This window comes from Rhyacophila brunnea, unplaced genomic scaffold (assembly GCF_057557595.1).
Source record: "Rhyacophila brunnea isolate RB1 unplaced genomic scaffold, BYU_Rbru_1.0 scaffold_2, whole genome shotgun sequence".
NCBI classification, from domain to species: Eukaryota; Metazoa; Arthropoda; class Insecta; order Trichoptera; family Rhyacophilidae; genus Rhyacophila; species Rhyacophila brunnea.
Genome location: NW_028232859.1, coordinates 21,478,188 through 21,500,444, shown reverse-complemented (window position 1 = coordinate 21,500,444; position 22,257 = coordinate 21,478,188). Strand labels below are relative to the sequence as shown.

Below are 22,257 nucleotides of genomic sequence, written 5' to 3'. Positions count from 1 at the left end.
GAAATAACTTTTCATACAAAACAGAATTAACTGAAAATGAATTCAATTCTACTCAAAGATGGCTTAAAGTATCAAAAGAATGCATTGGCATCGTGTTCTGATATATTCTAAAAGTTTCAAATGTCTAGCTAGTCGGGAAGTTAGTTAAAAATCGATTGCAAGATTTGTACTGGATAAACAACTACCGGACAAAGAAGAATACGAGCTAATAAAAACGTTGTAAAATGACATCCTCGTTTGTGTTCTACACAAGGAAATAGGAAAAGAATATGACAAAGATTTTGCAAAACAGTATAGATTCAAACTTAGGGCACTATTGAAACCTGTCACATAAAAAAGTTTAGTAAAAATTAATATGAATAATTATTAATAAACATAAAGCCGCGCAGGACCCTGCGGAAAAGATGGTAACCCAATTTATAAAATTAAAATGTATTCAATTATAATAAATATATTTAATCTATTATATTTAATTTCCTTTATTTTGTTAACTGTCAATTCATGGTGGAACTGCATTGTATTGTTGTTTTTATTTAATAAAACGCAGTTTTTTATAGTACTTATTCCACTTTTAATTAATATATTAGGACCGGTTTCGTCCGCTTCAGTGGGACATTTTCGAAATGTCCCACTGAAGCAGACGAAACCGGTCCTAATATATTAATTAAAAGTGGAATAAGTACTATAAAAAATTGCGTTTTATTAAATAAAAACAACAATCTATTATATTTACATAACGATTCTCTACAGTCTACGTGCTTAATGATCGAAAAATCAATTTTAATCAAAATCTAATACATTTAACATTTCAGACTCCAAACACTCTACTGACATTAGAGGAAGTGAACATGATTAGTGTCGACTAATAATTATTTTATATGGTGTTTTTAATCTGTGGCAATCTGTAAAAATACATTTTTCTTAGGCAATTTTGACTCCTGCTAATTAGGCCTGATTACATACCAGTCAAGCTTGTCTTTACCTACCGTATTTTTTAATCTATAGTATCTACTTATAACTACGTGTCGTCCACGACGTAACAAAATTTAAAATTTATATTAGATACAAAAAAACATTTTAAGCACAAAAATTAAGAATAACTTAATTTATCAGAATAACAAAGAGTAGGGGGGGGGGGGCGTTATCACCGAGTGATTGTAGTTATAATAACGCCGATATGCTTACGTATTATATATAGAGGTAAGTATTTCAGTATTAATGAGACTTGCATGAAAATAATAATTTATATAATAAGTGTTGTAATATAAGATAAAAAAAAACATTTTGATAAAATTGTCATTCCGGGTTTGTTCAACGACGATGTATGTTATACGCAAACGAATATATTTCCCACACACCAGTGGCGTCATGTGGAGCAATTTTTGTAAATATCTAATTTCTAATATTCACTCAGTCTGGCCGTAGATTTATGGGTATATATTATTTTGGTGGTATTATACAACGATATTTATTTTATCGGACTTATAAGAAAAAATATGTATTGTATTAAAAAATACGTTGCATCAGAGTCCTTCGTTGTCCACAGTAAGATTTCTCTAAGTTAAAAAAAATATACTGTCACGTTAACATGTATCTACACCCCAATTATTGTATTTTAACACAAATAATGTATTAATTGAGTTAGAGTTTACTTGGTATATAAAATTTAATTAAACTTTACAAACAATGGTGACATAAATTATATTAAATTCTATAGATTGTTTCATTAGTTGATTAGCTCAATCAGTTGTCACACCAAAATGGTTTTCGTCCAATAAACCGAATTGTAGAATTTAATATATCAATTGGTTCCCGAGAAACAGTGGGTTACTTTAAAATAAAGATAAAAATATATCCTCGGGGTGTATTTGTGCCGCAACAATTCTGTGTTGATGGCCAGTTCCGAGTGATACTATCGGTTTGTCGCGTAAATCTAATGTTTTACGAAATATGCTAATATTAGTACCATTGTTATATAGATTTTTTACAGTTCAAAAAAAATTGAAAATGTACTACCAACCCTTAACAAACCCTACAACAATTGTATAATTATCAAGGATTTTGCATATCGTAAATAGTTGCAGAGATCCTAGTAGTGGATTTAGGGGCGTGGAAGCCCGAGGTACTGAGTGATTTAAAAAACCTTCCTGATAAAAAAAAATAAAAATCTTAAATTCTAATTACCGACGTATCTAGTAAAAATATCAATGTATTTATTTTTGTGTATCTGTTTAACTGGTTTTGTTATTTAGGTCCATTTGATTATGTTATGCTTTTGGGTAATATGTTGAACTCAGTTTGTGATAAATACCTACGTATCTGTTTAAAGATTTTGGTACAATTTAATCATTGTATGACTGGTTTGAACCGTTTCGATGCACCTTTTAAAACCATCTTATGAATCGATTGCGTTATCTGCGTCAAAGAAAATTGCCGCTGGCGACCTCCAAGTCGGTAGCAAATTCAGTTAGACATCTCAACTTAATACAAAGGCTGTATCTGAGTGGTTATGCAATAGGTACGATCTTTAGAATAATGGTTAGAAAATTAATATGACATTCAGTGCATAATGGCGCTTTCTTTGTACCGTCACGTCATGTTATGTCTTCGTGGTGTAATCATTTCTTATTTGACGTACACACAGCTCCCGAATTACAATGGAATGACTCGTTTTTTGCATGCTTACATGTTACGTAAAAGTGACGCCGCGAGCCACAGAAAGAGTTGGGTAGGGTGACCGTCAGTTATTGAAACCTTTCAGTGTAAGTCACTGATAACAATTTAATATTTATCTGATTTTGTATTGAAAACATTTATTTTAAATATGAGATAAAAACGAAGTATATGCCCGTTCTGATCAACCAAATACATAATCCCCCAGATCTCCAAATCAACGACTACCTCACCTCTTCCGGTGTGTAGATAGTCACACCAAACCTACCCATTCTTATGAAAATACAATATAATGAAATGCCCTAATTCTCCATCGAAAATCTAAATAATATCAACATATTTATAAAGCAGAATTTTAATTTATTCTGGCTTAAAACAATTGCATGCCGTCTCCGCATTCCTTGTATGTGAAAACAAAATATATATCTACCCTGGGTACCTAACAGCAATGCAACAAGGACATTTACCGAGGAATAAAAATGTAACAGGATCGCAAGTTATCGACATGGCGCGTAGCGGAGACTTTTAATTTTAGAAAAGAAAGTTAATATGTCATTTCCCCCAAGAAAAGAGGTTGCTCTGCAGGCGCCAAGAAGCTTCAGCGGACCGGTACAGTGCATACTTGAATGAAATAATAAAAAAGCGAACAATGCATACTCAATAATAGATCTAATGTTATTTAACCTACCCGTGATGTTGTGTGTCTACCGACAATCTATACCGGGACTATAGTGTTATCCCTTCAACGTAACAATAACTTTTCGTCAATGTAACCAAAATTTCAGTATACTAATCAGAGTTTATCTCTCCTGTATAATTGTCTAACTTTAATTGATTAAACTAGACTACGAATTTTCACCCTAACATCTGTGTTTTAATATATGATGTTAATAATTTTAATAAAAACGTTTTTTGAAGTTATACTTCTTTTGGCGCGTTTGGCAAAACAGATCAGAGTGTATTTTTGGCGTGTGACGCGCGCAAATGTAATGCATTAATTATTTGGCGTGGGACGTGGGACGGAAGTTTTCCCCGGCGATGTAACATAATTTATTTTGCGCGGCGACGTTCGGGTGTTCCAAATAATGTTGCAACTTTTATTACTATGATTTTGATTTTTTTACTATGATTATTCATTAAGATTTGAGGCTATATTTATGTAAGTATTATTTATGAGTAAAATTATATATCAATAAATAAATAAATTTTGTGAATGTTGAGTTGGTAAATAATTCAAACAATGGTATGTTGTAAATTTACGATATTTAGACACTTCATACACAAAAATACATATTTTTACAGTTTAGGATAATATTTGTCGCATATACCATGTCAATTTATTTATTAGCGGCTTATAATCATTGAAGACAATAATAATTATTATGTTTCATCAGAAAAGCCAATATCACGTATCAGTTAAACCATTAAATAGGCTATGTTTTACTTTTGATTTGTAATAAATTATTATTATTAACGAAAATAGTTGTACAGTCATCTGTTTAAGCAAAGATGGTCGAAATAGATGTTTGCTAAATTTTTCAAACACGGGTTTTGAGTTTTTTCTTCCAAAGTAGGTACATTCGGCAATAATATTATTTATTCATATATATTATATTATTGCTGACGGTACCTATATCGATAAAATACCGCTGGGACTGAAATGAATATAATCATAATAACACGCCAATAAAACTTGATTTTTCATTAATTCATCATGGGCACTTCTGAATCGATTATAGCCGCTGTATGGCAAAGATGAGTTTTTCGTTTTGTTACGCCAAAGAAGTATAACTTCTAACGCGCGTACATAAGTACACACACCGATTTTTTTTGTATTGAATCAACTTTTTAACAAAAAATTTGCATGTACATGTCCATCATATATTTTGACCATGACAATTTGCCATTGACGGTTAACACAATTAAAGAAATATGTTGTTGCGTGATGCAATGTGTAAGTCATATGGGGCACATGCTTTTGTAATCTAACCCGAAAATTAAAGACACTCGAGCACCACCACGCGGCCGGGAGGAGTTCACAATAGATTTGTACACCTTGGTTCCCTGATAACCAACATTACTATCATTAGTGAAGATATAAAACGGAACGTGTAACTCCAAACACAGTTTCACAAAAATTTGGCTTAAAATAATTAAAAAATATTAGTAGGTCAATAGATGGTCACCCGAGCTTAATTCGAGAATAATGGAGTCGCAAAAAATGTTTCCCATTCAAATGTCCGAGGCGGCCATTATTTCTTTGAGGCAAGAAGACAAGACACCTCTGGGAATTTTGAATTATTTTTTTTACCCTTCGCCCCCCTCGCAATCTTTTATGGACGTGAGAAATTAATTATACAATAAATATTATTAAGCATAAAAACAATAAAATTATAAGACAGTCATCATGATTATACGACAGGAAAACAAATTATGTGGTCAATAATCAGTTTAAAGTTATGTGCTTAATAAACAATGGATTTTGCGTTTATTGCCTGAAGATTCCTCAATGCTGAATGACTCAAATGGAATAGTTTTAAACTTAAATAAACTAGAATCTCTATTTGTGATAAAATGTTTACAGGTTTCTCTATTTTCTTTTTTAAAAATTGATATTCACTTGGTGGAATAAACTCGCTCATTCATCTTTATATTGTGAAGTCTATTTTAAGTATAGGCGCATACTAAGAATTCTTAATGTCTTCATTATGGAAGAAATTAAATGAAGAGCTGACTCCCTAAAATACGGCTCCAGAGAGTTCTGTAGTTTTTGGCCACATATCCAGAAGGCAAAGCGATAATTCTAAAAGTCTCATTGTCAACGTAAACATGGTCGACCAGGAAGAAAGAAAATGCCTACTCGGTTCGACCAAGTCAATGATGCTGCGTATACATACATTAAGCCTGGTATTCCCAGTCTTATTTTCATCAAGAGCATAATATTTACAGCCAAAAATGGAATGGTAAGCACATTTTTCAACGACACAATTTAGACAAATTTGAGACATTTCATATTATATAGTTGAATATGTTATATTTTATATTAATCCCTAGTGACTAGTCAATAACCTTGAATTGATGAAGTTTTAAATGTTATTTAAAACATTATTGAATATTATGAAAAATATATAACAATAAAGAATGACAATTTAATAAGTATTTAGTGTGATCTTTGTTATGAATGTATGTGGATATTTTTATTCTAAACAGTGATTTAGATTCGAAACGGTGAGTGGCGATCTGTATTTTGATTTTATTTTTTTCATTGTTGGAAATAATGATTCGCATAAATAAGTTGAGGCAAGCCATGATTTTATATTATATGACCCAAATTTCAGGGAGAGATATTTTTAGAAATATTTTAAACAAACAAACAAATAAGTCCGTGGGTGCACGCAGAAGTGCTCGTGGGCGCACCGGGTTGGGAATCCCTGCATTAAGCTATGCTCACTCTATTCGTTTAATAAAACCATTGAAATATTACTTAGAGGTTGAAATGGTTTTATGATAATAATAAATTATGTCTTATTAATCACACAGTATGTACCATCGATGATAGAAAATACTGTAACGTATTTCGTGTCTTTATTCTTGGAAGTATTGCTTGGTTAAAAATAATCGATACATTACATAACATTTTAATATGAAACTAAGTATACGAGAGTCGTTTATAAGCACATAAATATCTAAGTGCATAGGTGATTGTTTCGGCAATGTATTAGTACAAAGCATCAAGTGAATTGTGATTTCGCAAATATTACGCCCTTTCCAACCACATGCCCGAGGCGCACACCACGCTGGCCACGCCCTGCAAAACATATTATCTTATTGATCATAAATATAAAATAATCACATGAAAAGGGATTGGAAACAGTTGAATCGCGACATTTTTTTAAGAATTTAATAATCAAAATTATTGTAATTTAACATGGTTAAGTGTGCTCTGCGAACAATTATAATTAGCCCAATGTAGTCAAAGTCTTGAGGGTGCAAAGATTCAGTTGGGCCGGTCCGGTGTTAAATGTAATGGATAAAGTTTATGAAGGAATCCCTGTAGGCACTCCGCCAGTCAGCCGCCCCTGGAAGAAATGGGTGGATAACATCAAGAGGAACGCAGATAGCGTGGCTGACTGAGGAGAGATATAGCTCGAGATAAAGATGCCTACAATGGTCAGTAGTGCTAGCTTAAGGCTGTACTTCAGTTGAGGCATGGTCTAAAAAGATCGTGGCTAGGCGATGCGCGGATTGTGCAAATGACGCGTGACGAACGAAATATAATTTGTCATAAAAATCCAACATGCGTCCATTTATTGTTATGTTTATTGTTATATTACTAATAATAATAGTATATTCATTGACATGTTTTCTTTTTTAAGTACATACGTAATTTTTTTTAGTCATCTTTGCACGATTTAAGAATATTTTCATCCGATGCCATGACAAAACATATCGACGTGCGGACACCTCGACTGTCGGTCTCCGATTGGCGACTAGTGAGAAAATTCGTCGCACCTACTGTTGATAATTAATTGACGTTTCACTGAAGTACGCTCTCAAGTAATGACCACATATGTTTGTAATAATTGGACGGAGGTCAATTTAATTAAAATATAGGTACCTATCTATTTAATTAAAAATACATAATTTGGAATAGCATTAGAAACATATTTATTCGAAAATCATATAAAACCAAGAGGGATTCAAACACAGCTTTCGCTTGTCGGGCGATTGATTTATCCATCAAAGATTAACCTACCGAACTAATGTATTTTACAACGTTTTTTATTATAACGTTTTTATTAGCTCGTACAAATCTTGCAATCGATTTTTAACTAATTTCCCGATTAGCTAGACATTTGAAACTTTTAGCATATATTAGAACACAATGCCAATGCATTTTTAATACTTTTAGCCATCTTTAAGTAGAAATGAATTCATTTTCAGTTAATTCTGTTTTGTATGAAAAGTTATTTCGACACCATTATTGGTTGCTAGGGGTCTGGGGTCCTAGCAACTAAATTATTAATATATACGTGCGTTACTATGGAAATCAATATGACATGTCAAAATGACATTTCAGTATTATTTCTATCAAGTACAATTTTTTTTGATCGTTTAAGCTCTTCAAGTCAAGTTTATATGATTCAAGAGAAAATTTAAAAACGTTGTATATAAAAAGTTATTTTTATCTTGTAATTATTTTCGAATAATTTATAATATTTACGTAACTGAGGGTAGCTCTGTTATCATATTTATAATTTGAATAATCTTTGCAGTGCTCGAAATGGAAAATTTTACGAACAGGAACGCTCAATAATTTTTCAAAAATGTGCAATATTAGATATAATATCTGTAATATAAAAAAATATCTTAGTTTTACATAATGTACTTTATGAAACATTTTCCTCATCACCTTCGCACGAATCAGTTGTTTGTAACATAAAAAATATATCATAATATAAGTTTACGAAATCGTTTACTAAAAAATACATCATTCATAATAATAATAATTATACAAATATGTATACCTAAATGTAATTATATGAATCTAATTGGAGTAGGAAACATAAAAATATATGAAATAATGGACAAACCAATACAATTGTCCATTTGTTTCGTCATTAGTTTGAATTAAAACATGTAAATAAGTGTAAATGGAAACATGAGTGAAGATACCTTATCGTTATTGATTTTTGGGTTTTCACCACGTGTACTTCTCCCTTCTTTCTTCGATATCATATAATATCTCTTAATAATGGCCTCTGCAACAAGCCCGAAACGTCGAGCAAAGAATGAAGAATTACACACGGTGTAAACCCAAAAATCAATTACGATGACAAACAACCGTGAAAGTTTCAAACAGAAGATAAGTATATTGGTTAAACCAAGTTACATGCTACTTTATTTAAAGCTAGTACCTAAATTGGAAATATTTTGATTAAACAATTTTTTAATCACATCAAAATCCATCATGTACGAAAAAGTAGGAGCATGGTTCATAATAAATTAATTTAATAAAATTAAGTACTTAATGAATACACAAGTTTTACGAATGTAGCATTCATTATTAAATATGCATAATTTTAAACAACGCCAGACTTGTAGATATTAGAAAAAAATATTCAAATATTTACACCATGTGGGCATGTGGGATAATTTATTCTAATAGGTTTCTGATGTTGTTGAAACTATTATTATTATGTAAGTAAATTCCCATTGGATTCCTCTATGATTTTATTTAAATGTATGCTACCTCTTTTATTTCGTCAACATCTATCGCATGAGTTTTCGCAATGTATTATTTGCTCAATGCAATCTATATGTTATGTATATAATATATAGGTGCATATGAGGGTGAGAAAAAACACGTCACACAGTGATGTTCCTAAACAAAATGCCGCGTCAATTTTTCTACAGTATTTTAAATCTCACTATGATGACTCAAATACCTCTGTAATAAGGAATCTGTTCTATGAATATATAACAAAAAATACCTTTGCGATAATAGGTATATGAAATTAATAACTAATACATAATATTTATTCGCTTTTTATGTTACTAGGCATAAGATAGAGTTTAGACACTTACCCATTAATAAGGTCCTATTCGATACCCAACTTCTATAGGGAAACAACTCAAAATACATTGTTCTAAGATTTCGTCGTTACCACTTGGCAATACCTACACAGTTTTGTTATTTTTACTCATTTGTACTCTGCTATTATTGTACAGTAGGTACCTATATAAAAATCCTTAGTACTATCATAGTACCACTATGTTTGTGGTTTGCATAGTATGTGACAAGTTTCTCCAATCACAAGACAAACAATAATTCAAAACACCAACAAAAACTCACAATCAAGACACGATAATTATTATAGTACCTACTTGATTTAGGTGGGTATGTACTTTTTTATAATTATTATGGTTTTATAAATAAATACTACGACGATGTAAACGACCACGACCACGACCTCTTGTTAGTCGAGGATTGCTGTTTAAACTAATATTTTGTAAGAAAATTTATTCTTTCAAAGCCCTCAAATCAAAAATTACATGTGCTATTAGTTATTGTTTATAAAACCTTTTTTTGAGACAAAAAAATCTCTTCCTTACGTAACATTTCTGTGGATTTGGGAGCCATAAATCTTCACCGACAATATTTTTTTCAATGCACAATAGGTAGGATTCATTGTATTATTATTGAGTAGTAAACAGCTTTGCTACGTAGAAGTTTTGTGAAACAAAAAATATGAACTAAGTAGGTACCTACCTATATTGATTTAATGATTTATTTCAAAGGACCGTATTACTATGGTTATTTTAATATCCTCAACAATATATTTTTTCCATTAGCTTTATTTTCTGTATAACATGAAGGATAGGTAAAGAGTTTAGGTAGGTACCTACCTACGAGTATTTTTTCACTGCGAAGTATTTCTGCCGAACTAAAACCGAAATAAAAAATAAGAGTAGGTACCTAGCTCAGCATGATATGGGTAATACTATGAACGTTTAAATTTGTTCGTACCCCCTGATGAAGATGCCCATACACGCAAAAATTGTACAGAGACCACAGACATTTTAATTTACTTGCACAATAGCGTTATTAAACCTCCTTGGATGTATATCGCTCCATACCGATGGGAAGACACCTTGTTGGTTGCATACCATCTAATATCAACAGGTCGACTAATGAACGGCCTCGATTGTCTTATGATGTATTGTGAAAACTATGAATGCGTCAAGCCTACCTAGTACATAAAGTTAGCTATCCTAGGTATATCCTATATTTTACGCAATCGTCGATCGGACAGTTATTGTTTTGTTTCTTCCATCCATTTCTCTCCCGTTTCATTCGATAAAATATTGTAACTTCCACTCCCGTATTGATTACAAATTTAATGTACTCAAAATCATAACTGTTTGGGAACCCGCGATTTACACTCTTACCCAAGTCAGCAAGCCCTGTGGTTCATACCAAAGTGTCTAAAATCCAAGCCTTGGTAGATACTCGTACCTACACAGAGGTAATTTATTTATTCATAAAACATTAATTAACAAATGTATTATTTTTCACAATGCCTATGTAGATATTTCATGTGTTTTAATTGAAAATCAAGTGCGTAATAATTTAACGTTATTATCGATATTAGTAGTAGGTACCTACCCTAAATAAATGATGTATTTTGTGATTTTGCCTGCAAGCAAAAAAAACTTGTTGAATAGCACTGAAGAATAGAATAATATACTATTATCTCATATTGTCTTAAAGAAAACGGAAGAGAGCAATACAGTCATGTAAGGGTGCTTTCTTCAATAAAAACTGTATTTTTTATTATCAGGCATGGGTTGTCTAGAAATGCATTGTTAGTAAAAAATATACCTAGATGCATTTCTAAGAAATTTGCCTGTTATTATCGACATGTACGAATTATTAAAAATCAGGGGTAGTCAACAAGTAAAATCATAGGTTTAATAAAAATTTTTTTTTTTTTAAATATATTTATATACCAATTCATATTCCTCAATTTCAACACAATCTGAACCGGAACGCCATATTAAATATTCTGATGAGGCTCGAGAATTTTACGAGACATCTCGCTATCAGGATTCCACGAGAAGGAACGGTAGATTCGAAGAATCCACGAGACGGAACGGAATTGTCAACGAATTCACGAACCGGAACGGCGCTCCGGGGCGTTCCGCTCCATTCCGAGCGCTGAATCTTTGTCAGAATAATGTTCAGCGTATGTTCAATATTGAAAAAAAGACCATCAAATAACATTCTTAGAAGAATATTTCCCTGTAGTTCCACAGAATCTAGATTGCTGCTATACCGTGTAAACTACATTATTCATTTGTTTTATCCAAGGCCCAAGGAATAGTTACTATTATTTCATAGATCATTTTTTTACTATCATTCAGAAACTTCAGCATATTTTCCCCATTATCAACCTTTCACATTTACACCCACCAAGCTGCACATATTACACATCTTGCATCTTGACCTGTAATACGTGGGATTGAAACCCGCGGCTAGGTCAAATTTACATGTTTTAAAAAATGTATTTTAATAATCTCGGCGTTATGAAGAATCATGTAGTGCAAAATATGACTTGGACAGTGATAAATGCTTAATGTTTTCACGTTCCTTCCTCTAAGAAGGGTGTCTTATCGACAAATATGTAGATAACAAATCTTTTTGAAAATTTGTTAGGATACTTCTATACTATGGAGCTCCAATATACTCCAACCAGGGAATGGGACGATTTGGCACCGCGAACTGGCCTCCGCCGATTGGCCTCCGGTAATTGGCCGCCGGTACAATCGGACTCCGGCCTAATTGGACGCCGACCCAATTCGACGCCGACCCAATTGGCCTCCGGGAGGATTGGACGCCGCACAGTTGAATTAAATGCGCAAAGGAATAGACGTACGTTACAATTTGTTGGAGTAAATAAGCAAGTCAGTTTAATATGCTTCTATCTTCTCAGTAGTTGTACCTTATACATTTCGCGCTTGACACATTTTTAATATAGATTGAGAATAATTATTATGCTTTATGATGTTTATTAAGAGAAAATAATTCTTCCTTCGCTAAAACTTAAAGATGTGCATTATCAATTAATTTATAGTCTATACATGGGTACTTATTTATATTTACAACAAATATTAAAAATAATGTTAGATGTTAGAATGAAAATAACATTATATTTCAGCGTTTTATCTACTTAATATTATAATAAAGCTTAAACATGTATATTATAGTATTTAAGCTTTATTATAATATTAAGTAGATAAAACGCTGAAATATAATGTAATTTTCATTCTAACATCTAACATTATTTTTAATATTTGTTGTAAATATAAGTACCCATGTATAGACAATAAATTAATTGATAATGCACATCTTTAAGTTTTAACGAGGGAAGAATTATTTTCTTTTAATAAACATCATAAGGCATAATAATTATTCTCAATCTATATTAAAAATGTGTCAAGCGCGAAATGTATAAGGTACAACTACTGAGAAGATAGAAGCATATTAAACTGACTTGCTTATTTACTCCAACAAATTGTAACGTACGTCTATTCCTTTGCGCATTTAATTCAACTGTGCGGCGTCCAATCCTCCCGGAGGCCAATTGGGTCGGCGTCGAATTGGGTCGGCGTCCGATTGTACCGGCGGCCAATTACCGGAGGCCAATCGGCGGAGGCCAGTTCGCGGTGCCAAATCGTCCTAGACCCACTCCAACACGGAGCGCCAAATTCGATTCTTCATCATTACTAACAAATGCGGAAAATGATTGCTTCTACTTTAATTTATTTGAGAATGTTCCCATGGTAACAAACTGTAGACGCTTATCTCTTGTGAATACGAGACCATGGAAAATGTATTATTATTTTTCTTATTAGATAATAAAGATGTCAATAAGAAAAACTATTTTCTTGATCAAGAACTCAAGCGACAGTGGATTTGGTTCAAACATAATTTATAATATGTAACAGCATGTCAAAAGTATCAAGTCGCATTTTCTCAAAACAAAATTAAATGTTGTCAACTCCCATAACAAAGGCGATGTCCTCTCAATCTCTAAGATGACTATGCAAAGTTTATCTGATGCTCTTAGCAATAACCATTGTCTCTAAAGATGGACTCTCCCATCTGCATGAATAGATCTGTCCATCAAACTCTTCCTCGTGCATACATTTCAAAATGTAACATTTTTATATTAGAAGACGATAGTTTAGATGGACAGAATGAACTGAATAAATTATTTTTAGGTCGGCGGTGTCAAAAATGATGATTTTACTAAAAATAAACGGTATTAAGACAATAGAAATATAAATTCTTCACAAAGAGTGATCCGGATGACATGCAACATGTTTTTGAAACTCTAAACCAGTGGTTTCCAAACTGGGGGGCGCGGACTGTTGCAAAGGGAGGTGTGAAAAGGTTAACACAATAATGTAGCCACAGGTTTGCAGTTTGCAAGTGCATAGTTTATAAAATGGCATCTAGTTATAAACTACATAAAAAACAGTCCTATAAAGTTAGGTTGTTTGCAAACTTTTATGAAGATAATATGGAGACTAATTGTATTATACTTCATTTCTATAGTATTGTGCATGGCCCCAATGGATATATGGAAACAAAAACCTTTGTTCAATTTTGGTTGAATCGAACTGAAGCATAATAATATAATACTTTGTCACGAAAAGCAATGCAAATAGGTACTGCTACCATTATTTTGTAACATCATATTTATGCGAAACGGAATTTTCTGCATTAGATGCAATGCAATCCATATATCGAGCCCGTTTAGTAGAAAAAAAGCACTTTGTGTAAAAATGTATTTAATGAAATAAAGGGGGGGGGGGAGGCGCCAAGATTAGACTATTTTAAGAGAGAGGCGTAGTAACGTAACGTTTGGAAACCACTGCTCTAAACCATCTCTAAACTATTTACCAATTTTAATTTATAATTTAATACTGCAGCTGCTTTGATAGAGATGTTATACGAAATGATAATTAAATGATTCACCACTTTATGGATTAGTAGATTTTTTCAGAAAGCTCTTCGCGAGGTGGCCAAGGTCCATATAGAAAAGTAATCGTATGTACATTGCGATGCCATTATAAGGAAAATTAATTTATTTTTGCTTACACAATGTTTATTCTTTCACATTCTCTGGAAATGTCATAAAATGTGTATGGAAAGTGAAAAGCTGCTCAAGTCGGTTCATCCAGCTTCTGGGCCCATTCGACGGTCCCACCTGGACGCCACAAAGGCTAATTTTGATGCATTTAGTAAATTTGTGGCGTCATACTGTCAACGTGAAGATCTCTTTACTTAGGTTATTCGGCAGTTTTGTATTAGGTTTAGTTATTTACGATATTTAAAAAAATGCCTCTATGCGCTTCTTTCTCCGATGGGCACCTTTAACTTAAAGCCATGTAAATTCAATCAAAGCATACTTGATTATCTAACCAACCTAATCTAAGTCTTGGGAAACTGCTCCTGAGACATTATCATTAAAAATACTGATGCTTTACATCTATACGTAGGATCGCGTCATACGCCCAATTAAGACCGGGTGTGGTTTAGGGTGGTTCAAGAATCTCAGAAGAATAGTTAATGCGATAACACGTTTTTAAACGCGGTTAACGCGGTCTGGACGGCCGTGTTAAAAAAGTACACCACAGCTGACAGTTAACTTCCCGGGATAATTAACTATCTAAGTACGACATATTATATTTATTATTTATTTTATTGATTTTTGAGCTAAGCGATATATTAGAATAGGCCCGCAGATAGTAGTTTATACTCAGCATTTCATTCCTGTTAAGATCGGTGACATACGTCCGTTAATAGATATGTCACAAAAAGAAGAAGAATTGTAAATCTTAGTAGGTACTTAAGTAGTAATTAAATTAAATTATATATATATTCTAAAGTTCTAATATGTTGTCGACATTAGATACAATAATATTATAAGACGAAAAGCTTTCTCATATTTGCCTAAATGTAGATAATAGTGGCGAAGGGTGACTTTTGGAAGGAGGTAGGCTATGGAAATCTGATAAAAAGAACACGCTTGTCAGGTACCTATACTAACGAGAAATAAGAAGATAATACGATATTACTACTAATGAATTGGTACACACTAATGATAACGACACACTAATTTAATGAAACTTCAAAAACTCACTGACGAAATAAAATTAAGCGATCAATATAAATTAATACGTATATAAAGTCCTTTTTATTTTTAAAAATAGTCACATTCATTAATATTCGATTAAACACCATAGAAATTATTTTTTTAAATTATCTAATTATTAATTATCTAGTTTTAGGCTCTGCGATTGGAGCTTAGCTTAGTTCATACAATTCGATAGACTGGGCGGGGCTACGTGACGTAAAGTTCATATGAAAAAAATGAGAATTATTTGAAACATAATCCGACCTTTATTTACGTCAAGACAGATGGCGCGCTGTGGTATATTTTTTAAAACCTTTGCTGATTGTTTTGTTATTATCTGTGTAATGCATTCCTACACATACATCATCTTTAGTTGGTAAAACAAATGATTTTATAGAATATATAATTAAGTGATTATATAAATAAGTCAATATGCAATTAAAAAATATTTTTCTTAAGAAGGTAGGCTTCAAATAATCGCCTAGTATGGAGTCTTCGCCACTGGTAGATAAGTACCTACCCCGTATGTGCTTAATAATCATAGTTAGATCGTTATTTCACAATTAAACTGTATAATACATATATTTAAAAGATTGCGACACGTACCTATTATTACACTTGTTTAACCTGTGTTAAAACCGTTAATTTAAGTGCATAATAAATTCCATACTGATAAAAACTTAATGCTTACAAAGTATGAACTATTACATAAACTACTGATACATACTACTCGACCGCAAACAAAAACATTAGTAACACATAGGCAGTTGCCAGTTGGTACACCTTCAGTACTGTCATCTTGATTTGTGTTATGAGATGGGGCAAGAGGAGTATCGCTTATCGGTTGCATTCCGCACATATTTGTTGTTACTACTTTCTAATCATATGTTTTCAGTCCCATTCATTACACGGTACAATGTTATAAATAATAATCTAAGTATTACATATCGTTTCTTGAACAATACTTATAAGATCGACGTGAAATATACATCATAGGTCAAATTGATTATATCAGAACACTCGTGATTTGATCTGTAAAATGTAAAAGATTGACAGCATATTGCACAATATAAGATCTCTTTCAAATCAATTATGTGTCTGATGATACGTATCAGTAGCCAAGACTCCATACTAGGCGATTATTTACAATCTATATAAATAAAAACAAAATTTAAGCGTATCGGTATCATGCATACGTAGTGAACTATACCCACCTACATATGCACCGCATTGTATATTTACCACTAATGGTCGTTCATACAAAGGCTGTAATAATTTGTACGTAAATATGTCATGTTTTTATATTAAATATCGTGACTATGGAATTCAATCCCTAGCCAAAATTCTGATCTCGGGATTTCGGGATTACAATTTGACAATTCCGGGATCCCGGGACTGGTCCCGGGATTGGCATTTTTTCCATTGTTAATATAATTTTTTTATATTTACAAATAACTTTGATAAAATCGGTCAAAAATAAATCTAGTATATTTTATACTATTTAAGACATTTATTGTTAATATTGTTTACGTTCAATCTTGAAAATACATAAGTTTAATGGATTAAATAATATTTTAATATAAATAATAATGTAAATTTAATATGAGATTGCTGTTTTTGATAGTAAAGACTTAATTATTGGGTTAGCGAGATTTAAAATAGTAAAGCTAATCATGGTGTACTTATGGCCTTTCCGCTTCATAAATCTAATTAGTCAGCCAAATATGAAACTGCCGTAAAACGTATGAGATCATATTGGAATTACTTTGTTAATAGTGCGAGAATTTGTTTTTTCCAATCTTTCTCATTTTTATTAATTTATGTGAAAAATTAAAATGAATCTGCAACCTACACATGGGTATAAATCAAACATCATTCAAACTCAGTTTATTTCTAATGCAGTTATTTGTTATTAAAAGTATATTTTCGTTTTTATTTTATTTTCCATAAAAATTGATAAAAAAATCAATACCGAAAGTTTCGGGATTATGTTTATCAATCCCGGGATTCATAGTTATCGAAAATAGCTCGGGATCCCGGAATTGGAATCCGTAATCGTGACGTATACAAAAAAATATTGTAACATATCGAAAAATTACACTAAAGTTAAAGGCTTTTAATTATTGGCCTTAAAAATTGAAACATTTTTTCTACGCTGTTTAATCATATTTAATTTAAGATATTTTTTAAAAATAAAATTGAAATTTTATCTCGAATGGTTTTTTCGACTTAGTTTAAAGATTTTGGATATAGTTAAATTTTAAAAAGTAACTAACACCATCTATTTATTTAATTATGTGATATTATTTAACGTTGAAATCGGTGTTCACCTATTCATCAGTCGTAGTGATATTATATTAGATACTATTATCAAGTCTCCGAAATGCATGGTAGGTATATAACAGCAACATCGAATACGTTTTAATATTTTCGGAAAATTATCGAGCGCTCCGGTTCGTAAAATATTCCATTTCGAGCGCTGCTAACAAGGATCTATGTTCTATGCACTGTGATCCCAATAACCTACCTACTTCCAAAAGTTACTTCGTAAGTATAATAAAGTAGGTACTGCGAATCGAAGGCTACTCATGGTACACTGGGACTAACATTCAATGCACACTAATTATTATTATTGTAGGTATCATTTAAATTTTTATAGATAGATGTTGTGTTACGAGTTTACGACTCATCGTTTACCACGAAAAAAAGAGATAAATGCCGGCACACTCTGTATCATATTGGAATGTATCATTAATTATTTAAAAAATATTATAACTTTACTGTAAGGTGGTGCTAATCTACTGGCTGGCATGTAAATAAAATTATCTATAGGTACTAAAATTATACCTATCTTTTTTGTTGCCAATACTGAAGTTGGAGACATTTAGTAAGTAGGTACCTAACCAATTCAAAATAATATACTTAATATTAAAAAAATCAGCCTTCATTATTTAGATTGACAAACATCAACTAATCAACATCTCTTTTAAACAGTGTGTATCAAATTTAGTGTTTTAATTTATTTTATAATGAATACTTATATTTATATGGTACTGTTCGGTTATCAGGAATACAGCGGAAAACACATTTTGAAAATACCCGATATACTGGATTATTTGTTAGTTTGGGTTAGGTTAGGTTGGGTTAGGCTAGGTTAACCTAACAAATAATCCAGGTTATCAGCTATTTTCAAAATGTGTTTTCCGCTGTATTCCTGGTAACAGAACAGTACCATTTATATAAGTTCAAGTATGTACATAATGAAAAAAAAAACAAATTGTTTTCATTGCATAATGACTAAAATCATACTATCAGCTTACTAAATGCAATTAAATGAATATAAGTATTTCCTATTCAAATTAATAATACATAGGATTTAAGATTACCTAATATTATTTATTGAATATAATGGTAAAGTTACTTTTTCGAAACACATTAAATTTGAAATAACTTGCAAAAATGCAATGTGTTCTATCAAGAGTTAGGATATCATATTATGTAGACTACTTTTAGATTATGTATATTCAATATCATATGTTTGTAATAATAGAGGAAGCATTTAACATAGTTTACCATATAACAGTAATTATAAATTCCATGCTTATTAAAAAAATAACTCATAATGAGTACAATTCAAAGAAAGGTTGTTCACAAAAATTATGAAGAGTTACTTACTTGGCATGAGGAAATACACCAATAGTGCCAGAGCAATGCAGAGTGCACCAAGGGCGAGAGGCCAACGAATCAGACGACATGAGTTTCTAACCCTCATCCCTCGGCGACTCCACACACCTTTGGAGCCATCACCGCCCAGCACTCCTCCGAATTGCGCCACGCGGTACAGTGAATCTGGATGGGTACCCTGGAATATTAAAAACAGAACATGTAAATTTATTGACAGAATAAACATTAGGTTATAGAGTATAGCAGAGGTTATGTTTGTAGTATTTCCCCAATTTTCGATTATTTTTTCAACTCGACTATCAAGTGAAAGATAAAGATGTATGCTTGCGGGTCCGTTTATAATAAATCAAAGCGGTAATTGAATATTGAAATTGATATGTAGGTAATTCACGATTTTGATTGTAGCATACATATTTTTAAATAATTATGTTGTTCAACATCAGGTATACGTCTTCATACACCATCATACAGGTTTTATATTGCCAAAGATGTTCGGCAAGGCGACACGATCTCACCCAAATTAATTACTCGCCTGGACTGGGTGAATAGAGAGGGATCCCCATTCATGACGAATACTTCAGTACCCTGTACTTTGCAGTGGATATTGTTATTTTTGCAATAAAAATTGGAATGGAATCCAAAAATATGGTTAAATAATATTTTCATCGAGTTATCTAAATATATTTCTGCACATTTTCACATTGTCCAAAAGTAATGGACAGGCCAATAAAGCACATATAACAATAAATAGTATATCAATACATAAATACTTTGCTGTAATTGTAATTTTAGCTTGCAAATTTTAAACATTTTGACAAAAACAAAAGATATAGTGCATAGTAGGCGGTGATACTCAGTAGTAAAGATTCTAATGTTAAATTTATATTCTTTCGTTCTTTGATCATACAAAATGTCCTCTCTAAAGCTATCGCTTGGTATTGGTACCTACTTCAATGAATACTAGATGCAATATCTAATCAGTAATCAAGATAATATTTAAAAAATATTCTTTAAATATGTAAATCTTTTTAAACGTATCTTTATTCAATTATCAAGATGTTCTCATTCGTACTTTTTTCGCAAGCTCTCCGAATTAAAAAAAATCATTAGGTGCCTACCTATTTTTCATTTCAAGCTAATATAATATAATAATAAATTAAATACCTACATGCCATTGTAAAGTCTAATAAGAAAAGTAGAAAATACCATGATAAGAATACAATGTGAACAAAATAGTCTGCTTAATAAAGAATGAATTTATATTTTAGAAACATTATCAAAGCTCGTAATAATCATAATAATATATTATGCCTCGTCTTGAACTCTGTGTATTCAATATATCAGCTACCAACGCATGAATTAATAATAATAAAAAAAATCAAGGATACAGACGTCGCAAACGATAATTTATTGCGACATTACAATAAAACACAAAGAAAATCTATTAATCAAAGCCTTTTCTCCTGTGATCAATCAAACTGATCCGAAATGAATCGACGCTGAATATTAGCAGAACATAATACTTGGTAACTTTCTTTTTGGGCGTTGGGATTACTGCGCACCTGCAAATCTGACTATTGAAAATAGTATATCATGGCATCATAAACATTATAAACAATAATATAAATATTACTTACTTTGAATATTCAGTAGTTCTATTGAACTATGAGTCTATTGTGTGGTATAAAGCAAATTTATAATGCATTTTAAAATTAAATAAAAATTGATAATAAGTAATCAACAAAAACGTAGGTAATTAATTTAGAACCGGTTGCTTATATTTAAGGATACATTTAAAACTGATAAATTTAATAATATATTGGAATTGTTTAATGTCTAATTGTTATCATAATATTATAATAAACTAAGCAAGCGAATCGATCCCGGTTAAATTATTGTAAATTGAATTAAATCAAATTTTTTTAATGGTGTCACCGAGAACAGATTAACAATAAATAAAATGAAATATTATATTACTAGTACCATTTTATTAGCATACTAGAATATGTAATAATATCACGGTTTTTATAAAAACCTCCGTGGAGTTATTATCTATAACAAGTACCTAACTGCTTTTAATTGTAAATATTATTATTATATATTATATAATTTCATATTGTACCTACTTATATGAAATCATACGAAAATCTAAGATGAATGCAAAAATAAAATCTCTTACAAAAAAATAATCCTAAGCCAGCGAGCAACGCCGCACCCCTAGATTGGGGTTATTATCCCAACAAGCCACTTGTATAACTATTGATTTGAAATATAATTTTCTAATATTTAATAATCATTATAATCTGCCGGTCTCTTGTCTACTATACTAAGTATACGTATCCAATTCTAAATCATTATTCTACGGAATAATCAAATATGGAAACATTGGTACCTAGCTATTTGTTAAAAACTATACCAATGTTGAAATATAATAATTTTAAAATGATTCCACGTCTCTTCACTTTCATTTATTTTGTGTCACCTCAAAGGAGTCGTTTTCCGGTATCGCCAGCTTTTTGTATATTGCGGAGTTAGTTTATGTACATGATATAGGACAATAACAGATACCTACATAGATTCTCTAATAAATGGATTATCAATTACCATATTATGTACTATAACTATCGTCATCGTCATTTCCAGACATTTCATATGATTATCAATTATCACAGTGTCTACTATCTACTCAATGTCTGTCGCTTTCAATAAGCACAATATAGTCACTATATATTATTATAAAATATAATTAGATATAAGCCGTGAATCAATAAGTAGATTTATGACTAAGCCAATTCCCACAGTATTATGTTATATTGTTATTATGGCAAGGGATGTTTTGATATACATACATAAGTACCTTTTAGATTAAGTACTAATATTAGATTTATTGTGTAATTTTAAGAACTAGCTTTATATTCTCACAATATTGTAGAGGGCGTAGTAACATGAATTGCAATTGTTCACATCATAAAATCAATAGTTTATGATGTTTTTGTGGAACATCTGCTGTTTAGAGGACCTATATATACTCCCCTTGACCCCTGTCCGCGGGAAGATTGAAAGTAAAATAAATCCCTATTCAATATCCAACCTAAATATTAAGCATCTAGTGAATGTAAAGAAGACTCTTGTTTCAGACGTCATACCGATAAGTTATGTTAAATACCTGATTTTACAATATTGTTAATTA

The 22,257-nt window shown here is 31.5% G+C and overlaps 1 protein-coding gene across 1 annotated transcript in view; it reads right to left on the bottom strand.

The window, feature by feature from the left end:
- LOC147072044 (uncharacterized) overlaps nt 1-22,257 on the bottom strand; it is a 298,376-nt gene that overhangs the window by 35,350 nt on the left and 240,769 nt on the right. Inside the window, exon 3 of the mRNA XM_085946570.1 lies at nt 19,059-19,245. Coding sequence (XP_085802696.1) covers nt 19,059-19,245 — 187 coding nt within the window. The remainder of the gene's footprint in view (nt 1-19,058; nt 19,246-22,257) is intronic.